At 40.9% G+C, this 17,889-nt stretch overlaps 1 protein-coding gene across 2 annotated transcripts in view; it reads right to left on the bottom strand.

Moving 5' to 3' along the window:
* The window catches only part of slc2a9l2 (solute carrier family 2 member 9, like 2), a 212,489-nt gene that overhangs the window by 22,257 nt on the left and 172,343 nt on the right, over nt 1-17,889 (bottom strand). For both annotated transcript variants that reach the window (XM_029682474.2, XM_029682475.2), the window contains one exon: nt 12,042-12,169. In XM_029682474.2, coding sequence (XP_029538334.1) covers nt 12,042-12,169 — 128 coding nt within the window. The remainder of the gene's footprint in view (nt 1-12,041; nt 12,170-17,889) is intronic.

The raw sequence follows: 17,889 nt of genomic DNA, 5'->3' as shown, positions 1-17,889 counted from the left end.
ACAAAAACATCCTGTGGCGTACTGCATTAGCATCGAATAGCCCCCGTGATGGTCTAAAAAAATATCCCAATACCCCAGGGCAGTGATTGGGGACACTGCCCTGTGTCATGACGTTGGCCTCTTTGGGTATAGCAAGCCCATCCCCTTCTCCCTGCCTCCCCCTTGCCTCCTTCAACTAGGCTGCTGTGGTCAGAGGTAATAAATTCCTGAGAAGACCTCATGGACACACAGTTATGGAGAGTCGTTTTTCATGGAGACAAAGGAAATCCTTCCACCTCACAGAACTTCAGGTACGAACAAATTTCATGTTCTGGAGAAAGTGTAAAAGATCGGTGAAGAATCCAGCTACGAACTGGTCCGTTTGTCACAACTTGGAGAGCTCATGGGAGACGGTGTGGCCACATTACCATAACGCTGTTTATATAATAGCCCCAGATATAAGGTTTACATCTAATTGTTGTATAAGATGAATGAGTGAGTATGATACTGTTTACACAATTTTACAATGTGATTTTGGACTGTTTAATGAAGGAAAACTCAAAAAGGGAATTGGATTTGAACTAAATCAGAGGACTGCCCCTGAGCCCAGTTAGGGTCAGACATCCTGGGACAGCCCTTTTCTGCCATTCGAATAAAACCCAACTTTGAGAAATTATCACCAGACCGAGCTTACCTCAATTACGAGATGGCTAAAGGTTGCAGACCATTGCTGAATCTTTTAACCATACCACTTGGTCTGTCTGTGAACAATCTGTCTGTAAACAATTGTTGGAAAAACGACTTGTGTCATGCACAAAGTAGATGTCCTAACTGACTTGCCAAAACTATAGCTTGTTAACAGGAAATTTGTGGAGTGGTTGAAAAATGAGTTTTAATGATTCCAACCTAAGTGTATGTAAACTTCCGACTTCAACTGTACCTGATATTTGTGGAAAAGTCACTCTGATTTACTCTTTAGTCATATCCTGTTTACATAATTGCTTATGCCCTTGCCTACACCTAGCGACCAGTTTTTTAAATTTATCATGTGAACAAAACATGTTTTTTGGGGGGGGTGATCGGAAAGCCAGACAAAATCAAACGGACCTATTTATATAAAGAATATGAATTCAGAGGGCAGAAATGATTCAATATTAAAGTATTAGACCTCTCACCAAAGGCTTCAGTCACAGCTTGTCCCAAATTGAGGATTAGCTGATAACTAAGAAACAAACATTCTGGATGATTTAGAGAATCTGGAACTATTTATTGATCAGCATTTTGATATGCTCGAAAAATAAACGGATACATCGAAGCGAATAAGAAGACCTTTCCTCGAGTTCTGTGTGCGAAACTGAAGGGAAGCTGCCATCTAAAATGCCAAATTTAACATTGGCACATAACTATGCCTCCAGAAGATAGAGCAAGCAGTTTAAAATACTGGATCTACTGGATCTATTGCCTGGGCTACTGGGGTAAGTCGAGGCCTTAAAAACAAGAATCGATTACAGTAATAAAATGATGGAAGAAATACGAGCAGAAAATAAGACACTACAGAGAGGCTACGGTATGATAATAAAACAATGAAAGCCGAATGACTTGATCTAAAGTGCAGAAGTATGAAAAATAATATTGTTATAATGGGAATAAGGGAGGATGAAAACAAGAACTATCCGTCAACAAAGGAAAAAGTCAAGGTGTTTATGAAACGTAATCCCGAGATGACGGACGAACAGGTGGAAACAATTGATTTTCAAAGGGCTCACATTTTCGGTGGCAGAGCAGAGGGAAGGACCCATCCGCTTGTAGCTATGCTAACCCACTATAAAATTAAAATTGCCTTGTTACAACAGGGTAGGGAATTGAAGAACACCCCATTGTCTATTAATGAACTATTTCCCCATGAACTAGTGGAGATGACGTGCCCTGTAGCCCACTTTCAAAAGGCCCCAAGCAGAGAAGCAGAATGTTCGTCTCGTGGTCGATAAATGATATGTAAACAACCAAATGGTCAAGGACTCGAAGAATACAACATGGCTGTGGGTGATAGCTACTTCCTGTTGATGTAGTCCCTGATACACATTTGTACCATATTACACAGTACAAATATGGATTAATTTGTTTTTTACAAAATCATTTTGTAAACTTTTATTTAAAAAAATGTTCATGCAGTATGAAACTGTGGACTATGTGGACTTAAAATAAGGTTGGACTTATGGTAATGCAGAATGGATATGATCAACTTATCCTTTTTCTATTTAGGCAATATGTAACTTTGGACTATATGGACGTAATATCAGGCTTTGATTTAGGGGAAGGCAAAGATGGGTAAAGTTGACCTTTTTTCTTATTTACTTATTTAATTTGAAGATTGTACATTCATTTCTTTTAGTTTGATATGATATGGCCTAATTGTAGAGGTCGTTATATTATCACTTAAAAGCTGTTATATAGTGCGGCAATTGTTGGCCGATGTGAATTGGAACAATTAGCTTTTAAGATAAAACGTAATAAATATGAATAGATTTATTATAGGGCTAGGATAAAGGATGATATAATTAAAAACCTGCCTAGGTTCTCTATTGGAATAGGCTTTTACAATCCTAAAATAATTGGTGTTATTACTCCTTTACATTTAAAAAATAAATCTCAATATAAAAAATGTAAAGGATGATTATTGTTCAGACACAAATGGATTATTGTCAACAGGGTTGTTGTTTCTATTAGTGTGTGGCGGGCTGGTTAACACCAGGATAAACTGATTAAAGTTAACGGTATAACTAACACACTAACTGGCTTATGGAAGTACTTCTCTAAGAGGGAGATAGTTTTCTATATAAGCTATTCATGCTACCTTTTATATTCTTGATCCTAATGATATAGGCCTAGGTGTAAAACAACCGAGGTGATAGAGCAACGACCCTGGAATAAAAAACAAAATGTGTACAGGTGTAGAGAGTTGGGTTTTACAGGTTTACTCGCTCTGTTTTGTCACTGCTGCATGTATTCTTGGCTATCGTGCCATGGCTGTGTCAGAGTCAATTGTAAGTTAATCTTGGTTATTCCTTTATGCGCAGTGTGATGCCTATGACACATTTGTACTTGCAGTCATTAGCGGCCATTAGAATCTATGTTCCTTTTTCCTTCTTTCTTTTTTTTGTCAGAATACAACAGGATATAATGAGGACTACATTAAATATGTCTTGCATGTAATGGACATTAAAAAAGGATGTCTTCCGATATATGTAGCTTGTTTTCTCTTCATTGTTTTTTTCTTCATTTAAAAGCATGCATTTAAAAGATTGCTGTTATTATTTCTATTAATATGATCTATTATTGTTACTGTTTATTTTTTTTATGACTGTTCTTTCCATGTCCTTTGGTTAGATATATATGTTATCTTGGGACTGCCCATATTTCCCTCCGGTCAACGCCAATTTGCGGCCAAGGGTTTGCCTTAGGACGCAAAGGTGCGTCATGAGTCAGGGAGATGGTCTGATGGTCTTAGTGACAACAGACCTAGATATGGGGAGAGGTTTTAGTGGGTGGAATATTACAACAATTGGAGGATTACAAAGTTGCTGCTACAGTGCAAATTATTATGGCACAGCTATGGACACTTAATCATCATGGTGCTTTTTAATGTTAAGTTTGCAAACATTGGTCGTGGTAAGTATAATTGAAACCTGGGTATCATTAAGGTAAATGGGTAAAATAAGTATAGCCAGTTATAATTGTAATGGCTTAGCAGATCATAAAAAAAGATAAATTTTTACATGGCTAAAAGAGAAATAATATAACAGTGGGGCAAAAAAGTATTTAGTCAGCCACCAATTGTGCAAGTTCTCCCACTTAACAAGATGAGAGAGGCCTGTAATTTTCACCATAGGTACACTTCAACTATGAAGACAAAAAGAGAAAAAAAATCCAGAAAATCACATTGTAGGATTTTTAATGAATTTATTTGCAAATTATGGTGGAAAATAAGTATTGATGTTTTGGTCAATACAGCGAAAGCAATACAAGCGTTTGTGTAATAAGTACACTTAGCATCAGGTAACTTGGTCACGAAAATCAGAAAAGTAATGAAATTAATCGTTTACCTTTGATGATCTTCGGATGTTTTCACCCAGTTAGACAACAAATGTTCCTTTTGTTCTATAAAGATATTTTTTATATCCAAATACCTGTTAGTTTGGTGCGTTATGCCCAGGAATCCACCGGAAATAGCGGTCACGTTTTACTGTGGATATAGATTCTTTTGTACCCCTTTCCTCCAGCATCTTCACAATGTCCTTTGCTGTTGTTCTGGGATTGATTTGCACTTTTCACACCAAAGTACGCTTGTCTCTAGGAGACAGAACGCGTCTCCTTCCTGAGCAGTTTGAGGGCTGTGGTCCCATGGTGTTTATACTTGCATACTATTGTTTGTACAGATGAACGTGGTACCTTCAGGCATTTGGAAATTGCTCCGAAGATGAACCAGACTTGTGGAGGTCTACAAATTATTTTCTGAGGTCTTGGCTGATTTCTTTTGATTTTCCCATGATGTCAAACAAAGAGGCACTGAGTTTGAAGGTAGGCCTTGAAATACATCCACAGATACACCTCCAATTGACTCAAATGATGTCAACTAGCCTATCAGAAGTTTCTAAAGCCACTAGATCATTTTCTGGAATTTTACAAGCTGTTTAATGGCACTGTCAACTTAGTATATGTAAACTTCTGACCCACTGGAATTATGATACAGTGAATTATAAGTGAAATAATCTGTCTGTAAACAATTGTTGGAAAAATTACTTGTGTCATGCACAAAGTAGATGTCCTAACCGACATGCCAAAACTATAGTTTGTTGACAAGAAATATGTGGAGTGGTTGAAAAACTAGTTTTAATCACTCCAACCTAAGTGTATGTAAACTTCCGACTTCAACTGTATATCAGACCTTTATTGATGTACTCAAATATCCATTATTAGGATGTTTAATTTACTCTCATACAAATGGTAGACTTTCAGGTACTCAACAAGAAGGTCTGATTTCATTACTACTAAAACAAGACCCAGATGGTAAGTATAAAGATCCAGTCCATTTAAAAACTGGAGGCCTCTAACACTTGTTAGAAAAATCCTGGCGAAATGCATAGCACATAGAATAAAAAAGGTTTTACCAGATATTGTTCATCCTGATCAGACACATATATATTTTTTTACATTGATGATATATTGGAGATAATATACGACAATTACTTGAAACAATTGAAAATCAAATATACCAGGCCTGGTCTTCATAGCAGTGAGGAGTGAAACAAGCCTGTCCGTCCATTTTTTTTTTGGACCTTTATTTAACTAGGCAAGTCAGTTAAGAACAAATTCGTATTTTCAATGACGGCCTAGGAACAGTGGGTTAACTGCCTGTTCAGGGATAGAACAACAGATTTGTACCTTGTCAGCTCGCGGGTTTGAACTTGCAACCTGTCCAACGCTCTAACCACTAGGCTACCCTGCCGCCCCATATCAATTTATTATGACCATTGAAATGCTAGCTTGTCAAATTAGATCCAACAAGAACATCAAGGGGTTAGAAATCCAGGGGACAAAAACTAAAGTGCCAATGTATGCCGATGATTCTAGTTTTTTTCTTAAGCAGGATCCTTGCACAGTCTCAATTAAGATCTTGATCCCATTTGTAGCCTCTCTGGATTAAAACCTAATTATGACAAATGTACCATACGTGTACCATTACGAATTGGATTTTTATAAATACAGTGTTTACACTACCTTGTAATTTACCAAAAAAAATGGGCGGATGGTGAAGTATACATACTTGGTATTCACGTCTTCATTTCAATAGAAATTGAGCAAAAATAGATAAGATTCTGCAACCATGGAGAGGTAAATACTTGTCTATTTATGGAAATATCACATTGATTAACTCTTTGGACCTACCATAGTTTACTTACATACGGATGGCACTGCCTACTCCAGATGACTCGTTTTTTAAATTCATATGCAGCAAAATATATTTCATTTTATTTGGAATGTTAAGCCAGACAAAATGAAATGTGCCTATTTATATAATGAATATGAGTTTGCGGGGCTAACATTCTTAAATATTACAGCTTTAAACCTCTCACCAAAAGCTTCACTCATACATAAGTTATACTGAAACCCAAAATGGTTCTCCAGTAGATTATTAAGAAAGGCAAACCCTTTGTTCAAAAATTGCCTTCTCATTTCCGACTATGAAATTTTGTTTAAGTATCACCCTTTCTTGAACAAGCAGTAATACAAAGCTGGTTACAATTTCATTTTTATCCCCCAGAAAAGATAGAACAAATATTACAACAAACGTTATGGTTAAAATCAAATATACTGATTAATTTTTTTTTAAATCTGGCAAGTGGAAAAGAGAGAAGATATGGAACTTGTTTGTCTGCCATATATTAAAATAGCCCTACGATCCAAATTAGAACATGACAGACGTAGGTTTACCATGCTGAGAAATAAGGTGATGAAAGAAATCAGACAGGCCAAGGCAAACTTTTTTATTAACATAATTGGTGAAGCAAAGGGAAATTCTAAACTGATCTGGGAGAATCTAAAAAAGTTAACAGGGAAAGACCATAGTAACACTGCAAAAAGACTAGAAATAATGGAGAATAACAATCTAACACAGGATGCAGTCGAAATAGCAATAGCCTTCAATTCCTACTTTATTGACTCTGTCAGGGTACTGACACAGAACCCCTCCACTGGTTTCTTGGGCTCAGTGCTAGTAAATGATGCTCATCCTGTCTTCATCATAAGGGAGGTTTCTGAGTCATAGGTGAACAAGGTGATTAGCTTACTAAAGAACTCTAAAGCCAATGATATGTTTGGGCTGGACTCTACCTTTCTTAAAAACTACAAAGAGTCACTCATTGGCCCCATTACTAAGGTCACCAACACATCTATTGGTCTCGGGGTGTTTCCAAGGGTATGGAAGTCGGCCATAATAACGGCAATCTTTAAATCAGGCGAACCTGCTGACGTGAGTAACTACAGGCCCATTAGTACACTACCTGTGGTGTCAAAGGTTGTTGAAAAACGTGTAGCAGAACAACTGATTGCCCACCTCAACAACAGCCCCTTCACATTTACACTCCATGCAGTTTGGCTTCAGAGCGAAACACTCCACAGAAACGGCCAACTGCTTTCTTCTGGAAAATGTGAAGTCCAAGATGGACAAAGGTGCCGTTGTTGGGGCTGTGTTTCTGGACTTAAGGAAGGCTTTTGATACTGTTAACCATGAGATTCTCATCACAAAATTGTCCAAGTTCAACTTTTCCCCTGATGCATTGAGATGGATGAAATCATACCTTGAAGGCAGAACTCAGTGTGTCAGAGTGAGCAATGAGCTGTTGACCACTCTTAGCTATGATGTGGGCATGCCCCAAGGGTCAATACTGGGGCCCCTCTTGTTCAGCCTGTACATTAATGATCTGCCTTCTGTCTGTACTGGGTCTGACATTCAAATGTATACAGATGATACAGTGATATATGTGCATGGAAAGAGCAAACAACAAGCTGCACAAGAACTCACTACTGTAATGGTCCAGGTTACAAAGTGGCTCAGTGACTCGTGTTTGCATCTCAATGTGAAAAAAACTGTTTGCATGTTCTTCACAAAGAAGGTAACAGCTGCTACTGAGCCAGATGTCTGTGTCAGGGGAGAAGCTCAAGGTGGTATCTGATTTTAAGTACAGTGGCATCATACTTGATTCCAACGTCTCTTTTAAAAAGCATGTGAAAAAGGTAATTCAAATGACCAAATTCAACCTAACTAATTTCCGATTTACACGAAATTGTTTGACTACAGAGGTAGCAAAACTGTACTTAAAATATATGATACTCCCCCACTTAACATACTGCTTGACTAGTTGGGCCCAAGCTTGCTGTACAACATTAAGACCTATTCAGTCTGTCTACAAACAGGCTCTCAAAGTGCTTGATAGGAAGCCCAATAGCCATCATCACTGTTACATCCTCAGAAAGCATGAGCTCCTGAGTTGGGAAAATCTTGTGCAATACACCGATGCATGTCTTGTATTCAAGATCCTAAATGGCCTGGCTCCCCCTCCACTCCGTATTTTTGTTAAACAGAAAACCCAAACATATGGCAGCAGATCCACAAGGTCTGCCATGAGAGGTGACTATAGTTCACCTTTAGTAAATTCGTTTTCTCTGTGAGAGCTTCACATGACTGGAATACACTGCCATCAGACACACATAACTGCACCACATATCACACGTTCACAAAATGCTTGAAGACATGGCTAAAGGTCAATCAGATTTGTGAACATGGTCCCTAGCTGTGTGTTGCCGCTTTCCATGTCTGTTGTCTGTAACTTGTGAGGTGTGGAAACACTTTGTTGCTTTTATGAATTTTGTCTTGCTGCTTTTTGTTCTATGTTGCTCTGTCTGTATGCTACGTCTTGCTTGTCCTATGTTGCTCTGTCTGTATGCTATGTCTTGCTTGTCCTATGTTGCTATTGTCTATATTGTAATTGTTTTTAATAACCTGCCCACGGACTGCGGTTGAAAATTAGCCGGCTGGCTAAAACCGGCACTTTTACTGAAACGTTAATTAATGTGCACTGACCCTTTAAAAATAAAATAAACTCAAACTCGAAGATAGATATTGGCTGAAAGGAACTGTCAAAAATAGAAAATATACCAGTTTCACCTGAGGACAAAAATGTTGACAGCTGCGCCATAAAGGTTGCAAAATAAACAGGAAGAGATTTTCGATGTACAAATTCCATGGCATATGGTTCATCAGCTCGTACAAAAAAACCTGATTAAACACAGTTTTTCCATTTCAAAGATGATATAAACTTCTTGCCACCAACAAAATGCTATATATATGGGGCATATAACAATCTCTGTAGATTTTGCTGCAGAGAGAAAGAATCAATAGATAATTTGTTCTGGTATTGCCCATATGTAGCTTGTTTCAGGTCACAGGTTCAGGAATGGTTAAAAGATCACAACATCACAACACACAACAGGGCGCTGTACTGCAGCGCCAGCTGTGCCAACAGAGATTCTGGGTTCGCGCCCAGGCTCTGTCGTAACCGGTCGCAACCGGGAGGTCCGTGGGGCGACGCACAATTGGTCTCGCGTCGTTCCCGGGTTAGGGAGGGTTTGGCCGGTAGGGATATCCTTGTCTCTTCGCGCACTAGCGACTCCTGTGGCGGGCCGGGCGCAGTGTGCGCTAACCAAGGTTGCCAGGTGCACGGTGTTTCCTCCGACACATTGGTGCGGCTGGCTTCCGGGTTGGATGCGCACTCTGTTAAGAAGCAGTGCGGCTTGGTTGGGTTGTGTATCGCAAGACGCATGACTTTCAACCTTCGTCTCTCCCGAGCCCGTACGGGAGTTGTAGCGATGAGACAAGATAGTAGCTACTAAAACAATTGGATACCACGAAATTGGGGAGAAAAATGGGTAAAAAATAATAATTAATAAAATCACAACATGCACTTAGGCAATAGATCCAGTTTTTTTAACTGCTTGTATGCTCTATCTTCTGGAGACATAGTTATAAAATAGTTATAAAAACGTTCCCCTCCCTATGTTAAATTTGGCATTTTAGATGGCGGCTTCCCTTCAGTTTCGCTCGCAGAACTCGAGGAAAGATTATTCGCTTCGATGTAACCGTTTCTTTTTCGAGCATATCAAAATGCTGATCAATAAATAGTTCCAGATTCTCTATATCATCCAGAATGTTTGTTTCGTAGTTATCAGCTAATCCTCAATGTGACTGAAGCCTTTAGTGAGAGGTCTAATACTTAAACATTTAATAATTTCTTCCCTCTGAATTCATATTCGTTATATAAATAGGCCCATTTAATTTTGTCTGGCTTTCCGATCCCAAAAAATAAAAATAATTCAAATTAATTTGTACATTAAAAAAAACAGGTCGCTAGGTGTAGGCAATGGCATAAGCAATTATGTAAACAGGATATGACTAAAGAGTAAATCAGAGTGAATTTCCCACAAATTTACAGGTACAGTTGAAGTCGGAAGTTTACATACACTTAGGTTTGAGTCATTACAACTCCTTTTTCAACCACTTCACAAATTTCTTGTTAACAAACTATAGTTTTGGCAGGTCGGTCAGAACATCTAATTTGTGCATGACACAAGTAATTTTAATACAATTGTTTACAGAAAGATTATTTCACTTATGATTCACTGTATCATAATTCCAGTGGGTCAAAAGTTTACATACACTAAGTTGACTGTGCCTTTAAACAGCTTGGCAAATTCCCGAAAATTATGTCATGGCTTTAGAAGCTTCTGATAGGCTAATTGACATCATTTGAGTCAATTGGAGGTGTACATTTGGATGTATTTCAAGGCCTACCTTCAAACGCAGTGCCTCTTTGCTTGACATCATGGGAAAATCTAAAGAAAGACCTCAGAAAAAAATTGTAGACCTCCACAAGTCTGGTTCATCCTTGGGAGCAATTTCCAAACGCCTGAAGGTACCACGTTAATCTGTACAAACAATAGTATGTAAGTATAAACACAATGGGACCACGCAGCTGTTACACCGCTCAGGAAGGAGACAAGGTCTGTCGCCTAGAGATGAACGTACTTTGGTACGAAAAGTGTAAATCAATCCCAGAACAACAGCAAATGACCTTGTGAAGAGGCTGGAGGAAACAGGTACAAAAGTATTTATATCCACAGTAAAACGAGTCCTATATCGACATAACCTGAAAGGCCGCTCAGCAAGGAAGAAGCCATTGCTCCAAAACCGCCATAAAAAAGCCAGACTATGGTTAGCAACTGCACATGGGGACAAAGATCATACTTTTTGGAGAAACGTCCTCTGGTCTGATGAAACAAAAATAGAACTGTATTGCCAAAATGACCAAAGTTATGTTTGGAGGAAAAAGGGGGTGGCTTGCAAGCCGAAGAACACCATCCCAACCGTGAAGCACGGGGATGGCAGCATCATGTTATGGGGGTACTTTGCTGCTGTCCTTCCTCATGGCATCATGAGGAAGAACAATTATGTTGATATATTGAAGCAACATCTAAAGACATCAGCCAGGAAGTTAAAGCTTGGTCGCAAATTCCAAATGGACAATGACCTTCCAAATGGACAATGACCCCAAGCATACTTCCAAAGTTGTGTCAAAATGGCCTATGGACAACAAGGACAACAAAGTCAAGGTATTGGAGTGGCCATCACAAAGCCCTGACCTCAATCCCATTTGTGGGCAGAACTGAAAAAGCGTGTGCGAGCAAGGAGGCCTACAAACCTGACTCAGTTACACCAGCTCTGTCAGGAGGAATGGGCTAAAATTCACCCAATTTATTGTGGGAAGCTTGTGGAAGGCTACCCAAAATGTTTGACCCAAGTTAAACAATTTAAAGGCAATGCTACCAAATACTAATTGAGGGTATGTAAACTTCTTACCCACTGGGAATGTGATGAAAGAAATAAACCTGAAAGAAATCATCCTCTCTAGTATTATTCTGACATTTCACATTCTTAAAATGAAGTGGTGATCCTAACTGACGTAAGACAGGGAATTTTTTACTTGGATTAAATGTCAGGAATTGTGAAAAACGGAGTTTAAATGTACTTGGCTAAGGTGTATGTAAACTTCCGACTTCAACTGTACATTTAATTTAATTTGATTGAATGTACTCTGCGCCAGCGTATCAACAAAAGAGACACACAGAGAGAGAGAGAGAGAAAGAGAGCAGACAGAAGAGTAAAAGAAGAACTGCAGTGAATGTTTCTGGGAGGAGAAGGAGAACAGAATAGAAGAGACATTGTTGCTGCGCTGCCGGGGGCTGTGGGAGCTGTGTATGAAATAAAACAGTGCCCTGCAATTTCAGGAAATGTTCCAACGTAAGAATCTAATAGTCTATTCTTTCTGACACCATTATACTATTTTATTGGAACACACACAGCATGTGCACATTCTGATAGTGCTGGTAAGCGCATAGCCACACATTTGAAGATATGCACACACAGCCAATCACACACACACACTCACTTGCATGAACGGGAACAAAAGTCCGACTGCGAAGTTGGCGACCCAGTTGACGATCCCTGCGATCATGAAGGCTGCGGGTCGGTACGACTGCTCAAACAGCTCTCCGGTCAGTACAAAGGGGATGCCACCTGAGAGAGAGAAGAAAAGAACAGAAACACACAGTTCGTCAACAATCAATCCTCAGAGTCTGTCCTAAAATGGGCACCGTATTGGTCAGATTAATCCAAATAGACCTGGGTCAAATACATATACTTTGAAATACATGAGATGCTCCTGATTTAGCTTGCCCGATATAATGGAACCAATGGAATGTTACAGGTACAATTAATCATCATCACTAGCACAGCCCCTGTATCATTGCACACACTCTATTAGGGTCTGGGGACATTGATAGGCAAACAGCCGTGTCCTGTTTGGACCAAAAGTTGACAGCTTGATTTGGCAGATCAAAAGCTAGACACAGGGAATTTATCATCGTGACAGCAGGTATTTTCTATTGATCAATATCTATGTTTGTACTCTAGCTATACTAAACATGGACTCATTAGATTATGTCAGAAATAGTGAGTTATATTAGTTAGTTACACAATGAGGTCCAAAAGTATTGTGACACATTTGTTGTGGTTTTGGCTTTACTCCAGAACTCCTTGTTCATAGAACCCATTTTAGGGAACCAATAATTCACTTACATGTACATTAGTCAAAAGGTTCGATCCCGGGCTGTATCAGAACTGGCCGTGATTGGAAGTCCCACAGAGCGGCGCACAATTGGCCCAGCGTTGTCCAGGCTAGGGGAGGGTTTGGCCGGGGGCTCATTGCGCTCTAGTGACTCCCTGTGGCGGGCTGGGTGCCTGCAGGCTGAACTTGAGCACCTGCAGGCTGACCTCGGTCGTCTGGTGAACAGCGTTTCCTCCGACACATTGGTGCGGCTGGCTTCCGGGTTAAGCGGGCGGGTGTTAAGAAGCACCGTTTGGCGGGTCATGTTTCGGAGGAAGCATGACTCAACCTTCGCCTCCCGAGGCCGTTGGAGAGTTGCAGCGATGAGACAAGATTGAAATTGGGGAGAAAAAAAGGATGCTACCATGACTATGGATAATCATGAATGAATCATGAATAATCATATGTGAGAAAGTTAGAGGCATAACTATCATACTGTACCTCCCAAAAAATGCTAACATCCCGTTATTGGTAATAGTGGGAGGTTAGCATGTCTTGGGAAATGTGTCACTGTTTAAATCATTTTGAACCTCACTGTGTGTCACCTATGGTGGCTATGGTCAAAATGTTGACATAAAAACAAAAGGACAACATTTCAACCCACACAACAAAATCTCAGAGCTGTTCACTATTTTTATGTCATAGACACAAATACTGAAAATGGCCCAAGATGACCCTGTTAGAATAGTCTGGAGATAAAAACAAGAAGGCCCATTGCAGAATTTAAGATTTTTCATATCTTTTTCACACAGACACCTCACACACACAGACACACACTTACAGTGGTTGCTCAACTAAATGTTTTGAGATTTATGCTGCGGGACTTTTTGTTGTTGTGGTTTAGTACGGTACCCGACGTTACTGCTTCCTTGCTCCAGACCAGCGCAAGCAGGAGTTTGAGCTCCTATTATGCTTTTGGGTCCCAGGGAGCTAATGTGTCTCTAACTGACAATGAATGGGCGACATAAACCAAATAGAAACTGATAGTAGTGCGCAAATTCAAAATTAAATTTCAATTAAGTGAATGATGAGGATGAAGGTGACTGAATTTAGAACAATAGTGTAGGAATTGCTAATCCTCTGTCCTGCACGCGCACACCCTGAAAAATACACTTATTTTTTGGTTTCTACTCGTCAGTTTTACTTACTAAAACTGTTGTTACACTAAGGTTTTTATTCTAAGAGAAACTAAAATATTCAGATATATTCCATGATATTCTTAAGATATATATGTTTACCGAATATTGGCAAGGGTTGTCTACTAAATAATCAAGTTGATGGTGCAGTCATATAGCCTCGGCACCTACATAAAGCTGAGTGACTCAGTCATATAGCCTCGGCACCTACATAAAGCTGAGTGACTCAGTCATACAGCCTCGGCACCTACATAAAGCTGAGTGACTCAGTCATACAGCCTCGGCACCTACATAAAGCTGAGTGACTCAGTCATATAGCCTCGGCACCTACATAAAGCTGAGTGACTCAGTCATATAGCCTCGGCACCTACATAAAGCTGAGTGACTCAGTCATATAGCCTCGGCACCTACATAAAGCTGAGTGACTCAGTCATATAGTCTCGGCACCTACATAAAGCTGAGTGACTCAGTCATATAGCCTCGGCACCTACATAAAGCTGAGTGACTCAGTCATATAGCCTCGGCACCTACATAAAGCTGAGTGACTCAGTCATATAGCCTCGGCACCTACATAAAGCTGAGTGACTCAGTCATATAGCCTCGGCACCTACATAAAGCTGAGTGACTCAGTCATATAGCCTCGGCACCTACATAAAGCTGAGTGACTCAGTCATATAGCCTCGGCACCTACATAAAGCTGAGTGACTCAGTCATAGAGCCTCGGCACCTACATAAAGCTGAGTGACTCAGTCATACAGCCTCGGCACCTACATAAAGCTGAGTGACTCAGTCATACAGCCTCGGCACCTACATAAAGCTGAGTGACTCAGTCATACAGCCTCGGCACCTACATAAAGCTGAGTGACTCAGTCATATACAGCCTCGGCACCTACATAAAGCTGAGTGACTCAGTCATATAGCCTCGGCACCTACATAAAGCTGAGTGACTCAGTCATAGAGCCTCGGCACCTACATAAAGCTGAGTGACTCAGTCATACAGCCTCGGCACCTACATAAAGCTGAGTGACTCAGTCATACAGCCTCGGCACCTACATAAAAGCTGAGTGACTCATAAAGCTGAGTGACTCAGTCATACAGCCTCGGCACCTACATAAAGCTGAGTGACTCAGTCATATAGCCTCGGCACCTACATAAAGCTGAGTGACTCAGTCATATAGCCTCGGCACCTACATAAAGCTGAGTGACTCAGTCATATAGCCTCGGCACCTACATAAAGCTGAGTGACCTACAGACTCATAGAGCCTCGGCACCTACATAAAGCTGAGTGACTCAGTCATACAGCCTCGGCACCTACATAAAGCTGAGTGACTCAGTCATACAGCCTCGGCACCTACATAAAGTGCTGTCATATAGCCTCGGCACCTACATAAAGCAGTGACTCAGTCATATAGCCTCGGCACCTACATAAAGCTGAGTGTGACTCAGTCAGCTGAGTGACTCAGTCAGCCTCGGCACCTACATAAAGCTGAGTGACTCAGTCATACAGCCTCGGCACCTACATAAAGCTGAGTGACTCAGTCATACAGCCTCAGCCTCGGCACCTACATAAAGCTGAGTGACTCAGTCATACAGCCTCGGCACCTACATAAAGCTGAGTGACTCAGTCATACAGCCTCGGCACCTACATAAAGCTGAGTGACTCAGTCATACAGGCTCGGCACCTACATAAAGCTGAGTGACTCAGTCATACAGCCTCGGCACCTACATAAAGCTGAGTGACTCAGTCATAAAGCAGTGACTCAGTCATACGGCACCTACATAAAGCTGAGTGACTCAGCCTCGGCACCTACAGCCTCAGGCAGCCTCGGCACCATAAAGCTGAGTGACTCAGTCATACAGCCTCGGCACCTACATAAAGCTGAGTGACTCAGTCATACAGCCTCGGCACCTACATAAAGCTGAGTGACTCAGTCATATAGCCTCGGCACCTACATAAAGCTGAGTGACTCAGTCATATAGCCTCGGCACCTACATAAAGCTGAGTGACTCAGTCATATAGCCTCGGCACCTACATAAAGCTGAGTGACTCAGTCATATAGCCTCGGCACCTACATAAAGCTGACTCAGTGACTCAGTGTCATATAGCCTCGGCACCTACATAAAGCTGAGTGACTCAGTCATATAGCCTCGGCACCTACATAAAGCTGAGTGACTCAGTCATATAGCCTCGGCACCTACATAAAGCTGAGTGACTCAGTTATACAGCCTCGGCACCTACATAAAGCTGAGTGACTCAGTCATACAGCCTCGGCACCTACATAAAGCTGAGTGACTCAGTCATATAGCCTCGGCACCTACATAAAGCTGAGTGACTCAGTCATATAGCCTCGGCACCTACATAAAGCTGAGTGACTCAGTCATATAGCCTCGGCACCTACATAAAGCTGAGTGGCTTTGGATCAAAATAAATAAGTACCAACATTCTTTCTGACGGTCTTTAAAAAATACATGTTTTGGTTATCCTGACCTGGACACCATGTATTATAATAGCCCGTTATGGTCTATTAGCAGGACAATAGACTCTTGCCAACACCTCTCTGTATTTTATACTTTGTGCAAGGCAATTGATCAGCATTAAAAACTTTGTGGATGGGCCACCAGAGTGCTGCAGTCTAAGACACTGCATCGGAGTGCAAACTGCGATGTCGCTTCGATACCCGTGCCGGCCGTGACTGGGAGACCCATGAGGCGACTGTGGGCTTATGGTTTCTCTCCCTCTAAAAACAGAAATACATCATTCTAAATAACAAAGTGGCTTTGTTTACAAATTAGTAAGAATGGCTCACCCCATGTTCAAGAATGGCCTTTTTCTCGCTCACTTTTGGTTATTTGAGAACTAAATCATCTCCAAAATATCTTTAAAAAAAAAACAAGCCATAGAAAGTTGGTTGCAATTTCAGTTTAATCCACCAGAAAAGGCAGAACAAAAAATACAACAATTATTGTGGTTAAACTCAAATATACTAATTTTGATCAACTTTATTGGCTGTACTAGATTTTCTGTTCCTCCTGAAAGCCCTAATCTGCTCACATAAATGAATAGAGATCCTGGTCATGGTGCTACAGTATGCTACTACAGCATAATTAAAGTGAGGACAATCGACGATCTGCTGTATACTTATAGCCTATTGTAAGCTGAAAGTCAAACCTTTCCAGTACTCCTCACCCAGCCCCAAACTCTACCTGAAAAAAATGCATGGTTGCCAAGAAAGAGGTTAGTTTTGCTAGATTCTTAAAACATGTACGCAGCACTTGTGTGTTGGAGTCATTTTAAATTCTTAATTGATCTACCGTTTCTATCATAGGCCACTGTAATCGATGGGGGCTCAGGGCCGTAACATTCTGCTCATCTGATGAAGGTGGACATGGATCAGATTCAAACGTTTAAGACCGAGATCGAGTCATTGATGGCAGACCAGCAGAAAGAGAAATGTTATCTGAGGGCAGAGATACGGGCGACAACTGATGCATTGGTCCAGAGCCCGGCGGCATTGGCAGAGAGTCACTCGTCATTGGCAGAGAATCAGGCAGCATTGGTGGAGAATGACGCGTTGAAGAGGGCGAGGAATGAGCTGGAGTCACAATCCATGCCAGGCACACAGCTCTGGAACTACACCTCTGACAGGCAAAGTCAACATACATGGAGGGTTCGTCAGGTCGTCGGTTCACCCTGACATTTCCACTCCTCTTCTGACAACAGAACTTTACCAACTGCTCACCAGGCACAGAAAGGGTCGCCTGGACCATTATGCTGTTCTGCTATTCCAAGGATGTGCAACCAAAGAGAGATGGATCCAGAGGCAAATGTGGCTTACCAGTGAACCTCTGCGTGTTCATCAATGATACTGTGTCTCAGAAGTTTTTGTCCATGACTGATGCAACCTGAAAAAGCATTAAAGGGTTATTAATGAGTACTTGGGGTCACCGAAAAAGTCTGGACATGGCCTGCTCTCCCTTATGTAAGGAATTAGGCA

The sequence above is a fragment of the Oncorhynchus nerka genome, linkage group LG15, assembly GCF_034236695.1.
Source record: "Oncorhynchus nerka isolate Pitt River linkage group LG15, Oner_Uvic_2.0, whole genome shotgun sequence".
Lineage (NCBI taxonomy): Eukaryota > Metazoa > Chordata > Actinopteri > Salmoniformes > Salmonidae > Oncorhynchus > Oncorhynchus nerka.
The sequence above is the reverse complement of the archived record's forward strand: the minus strand, read 5'-3'. Positions and strand labels throughout refer to the sequence as shown.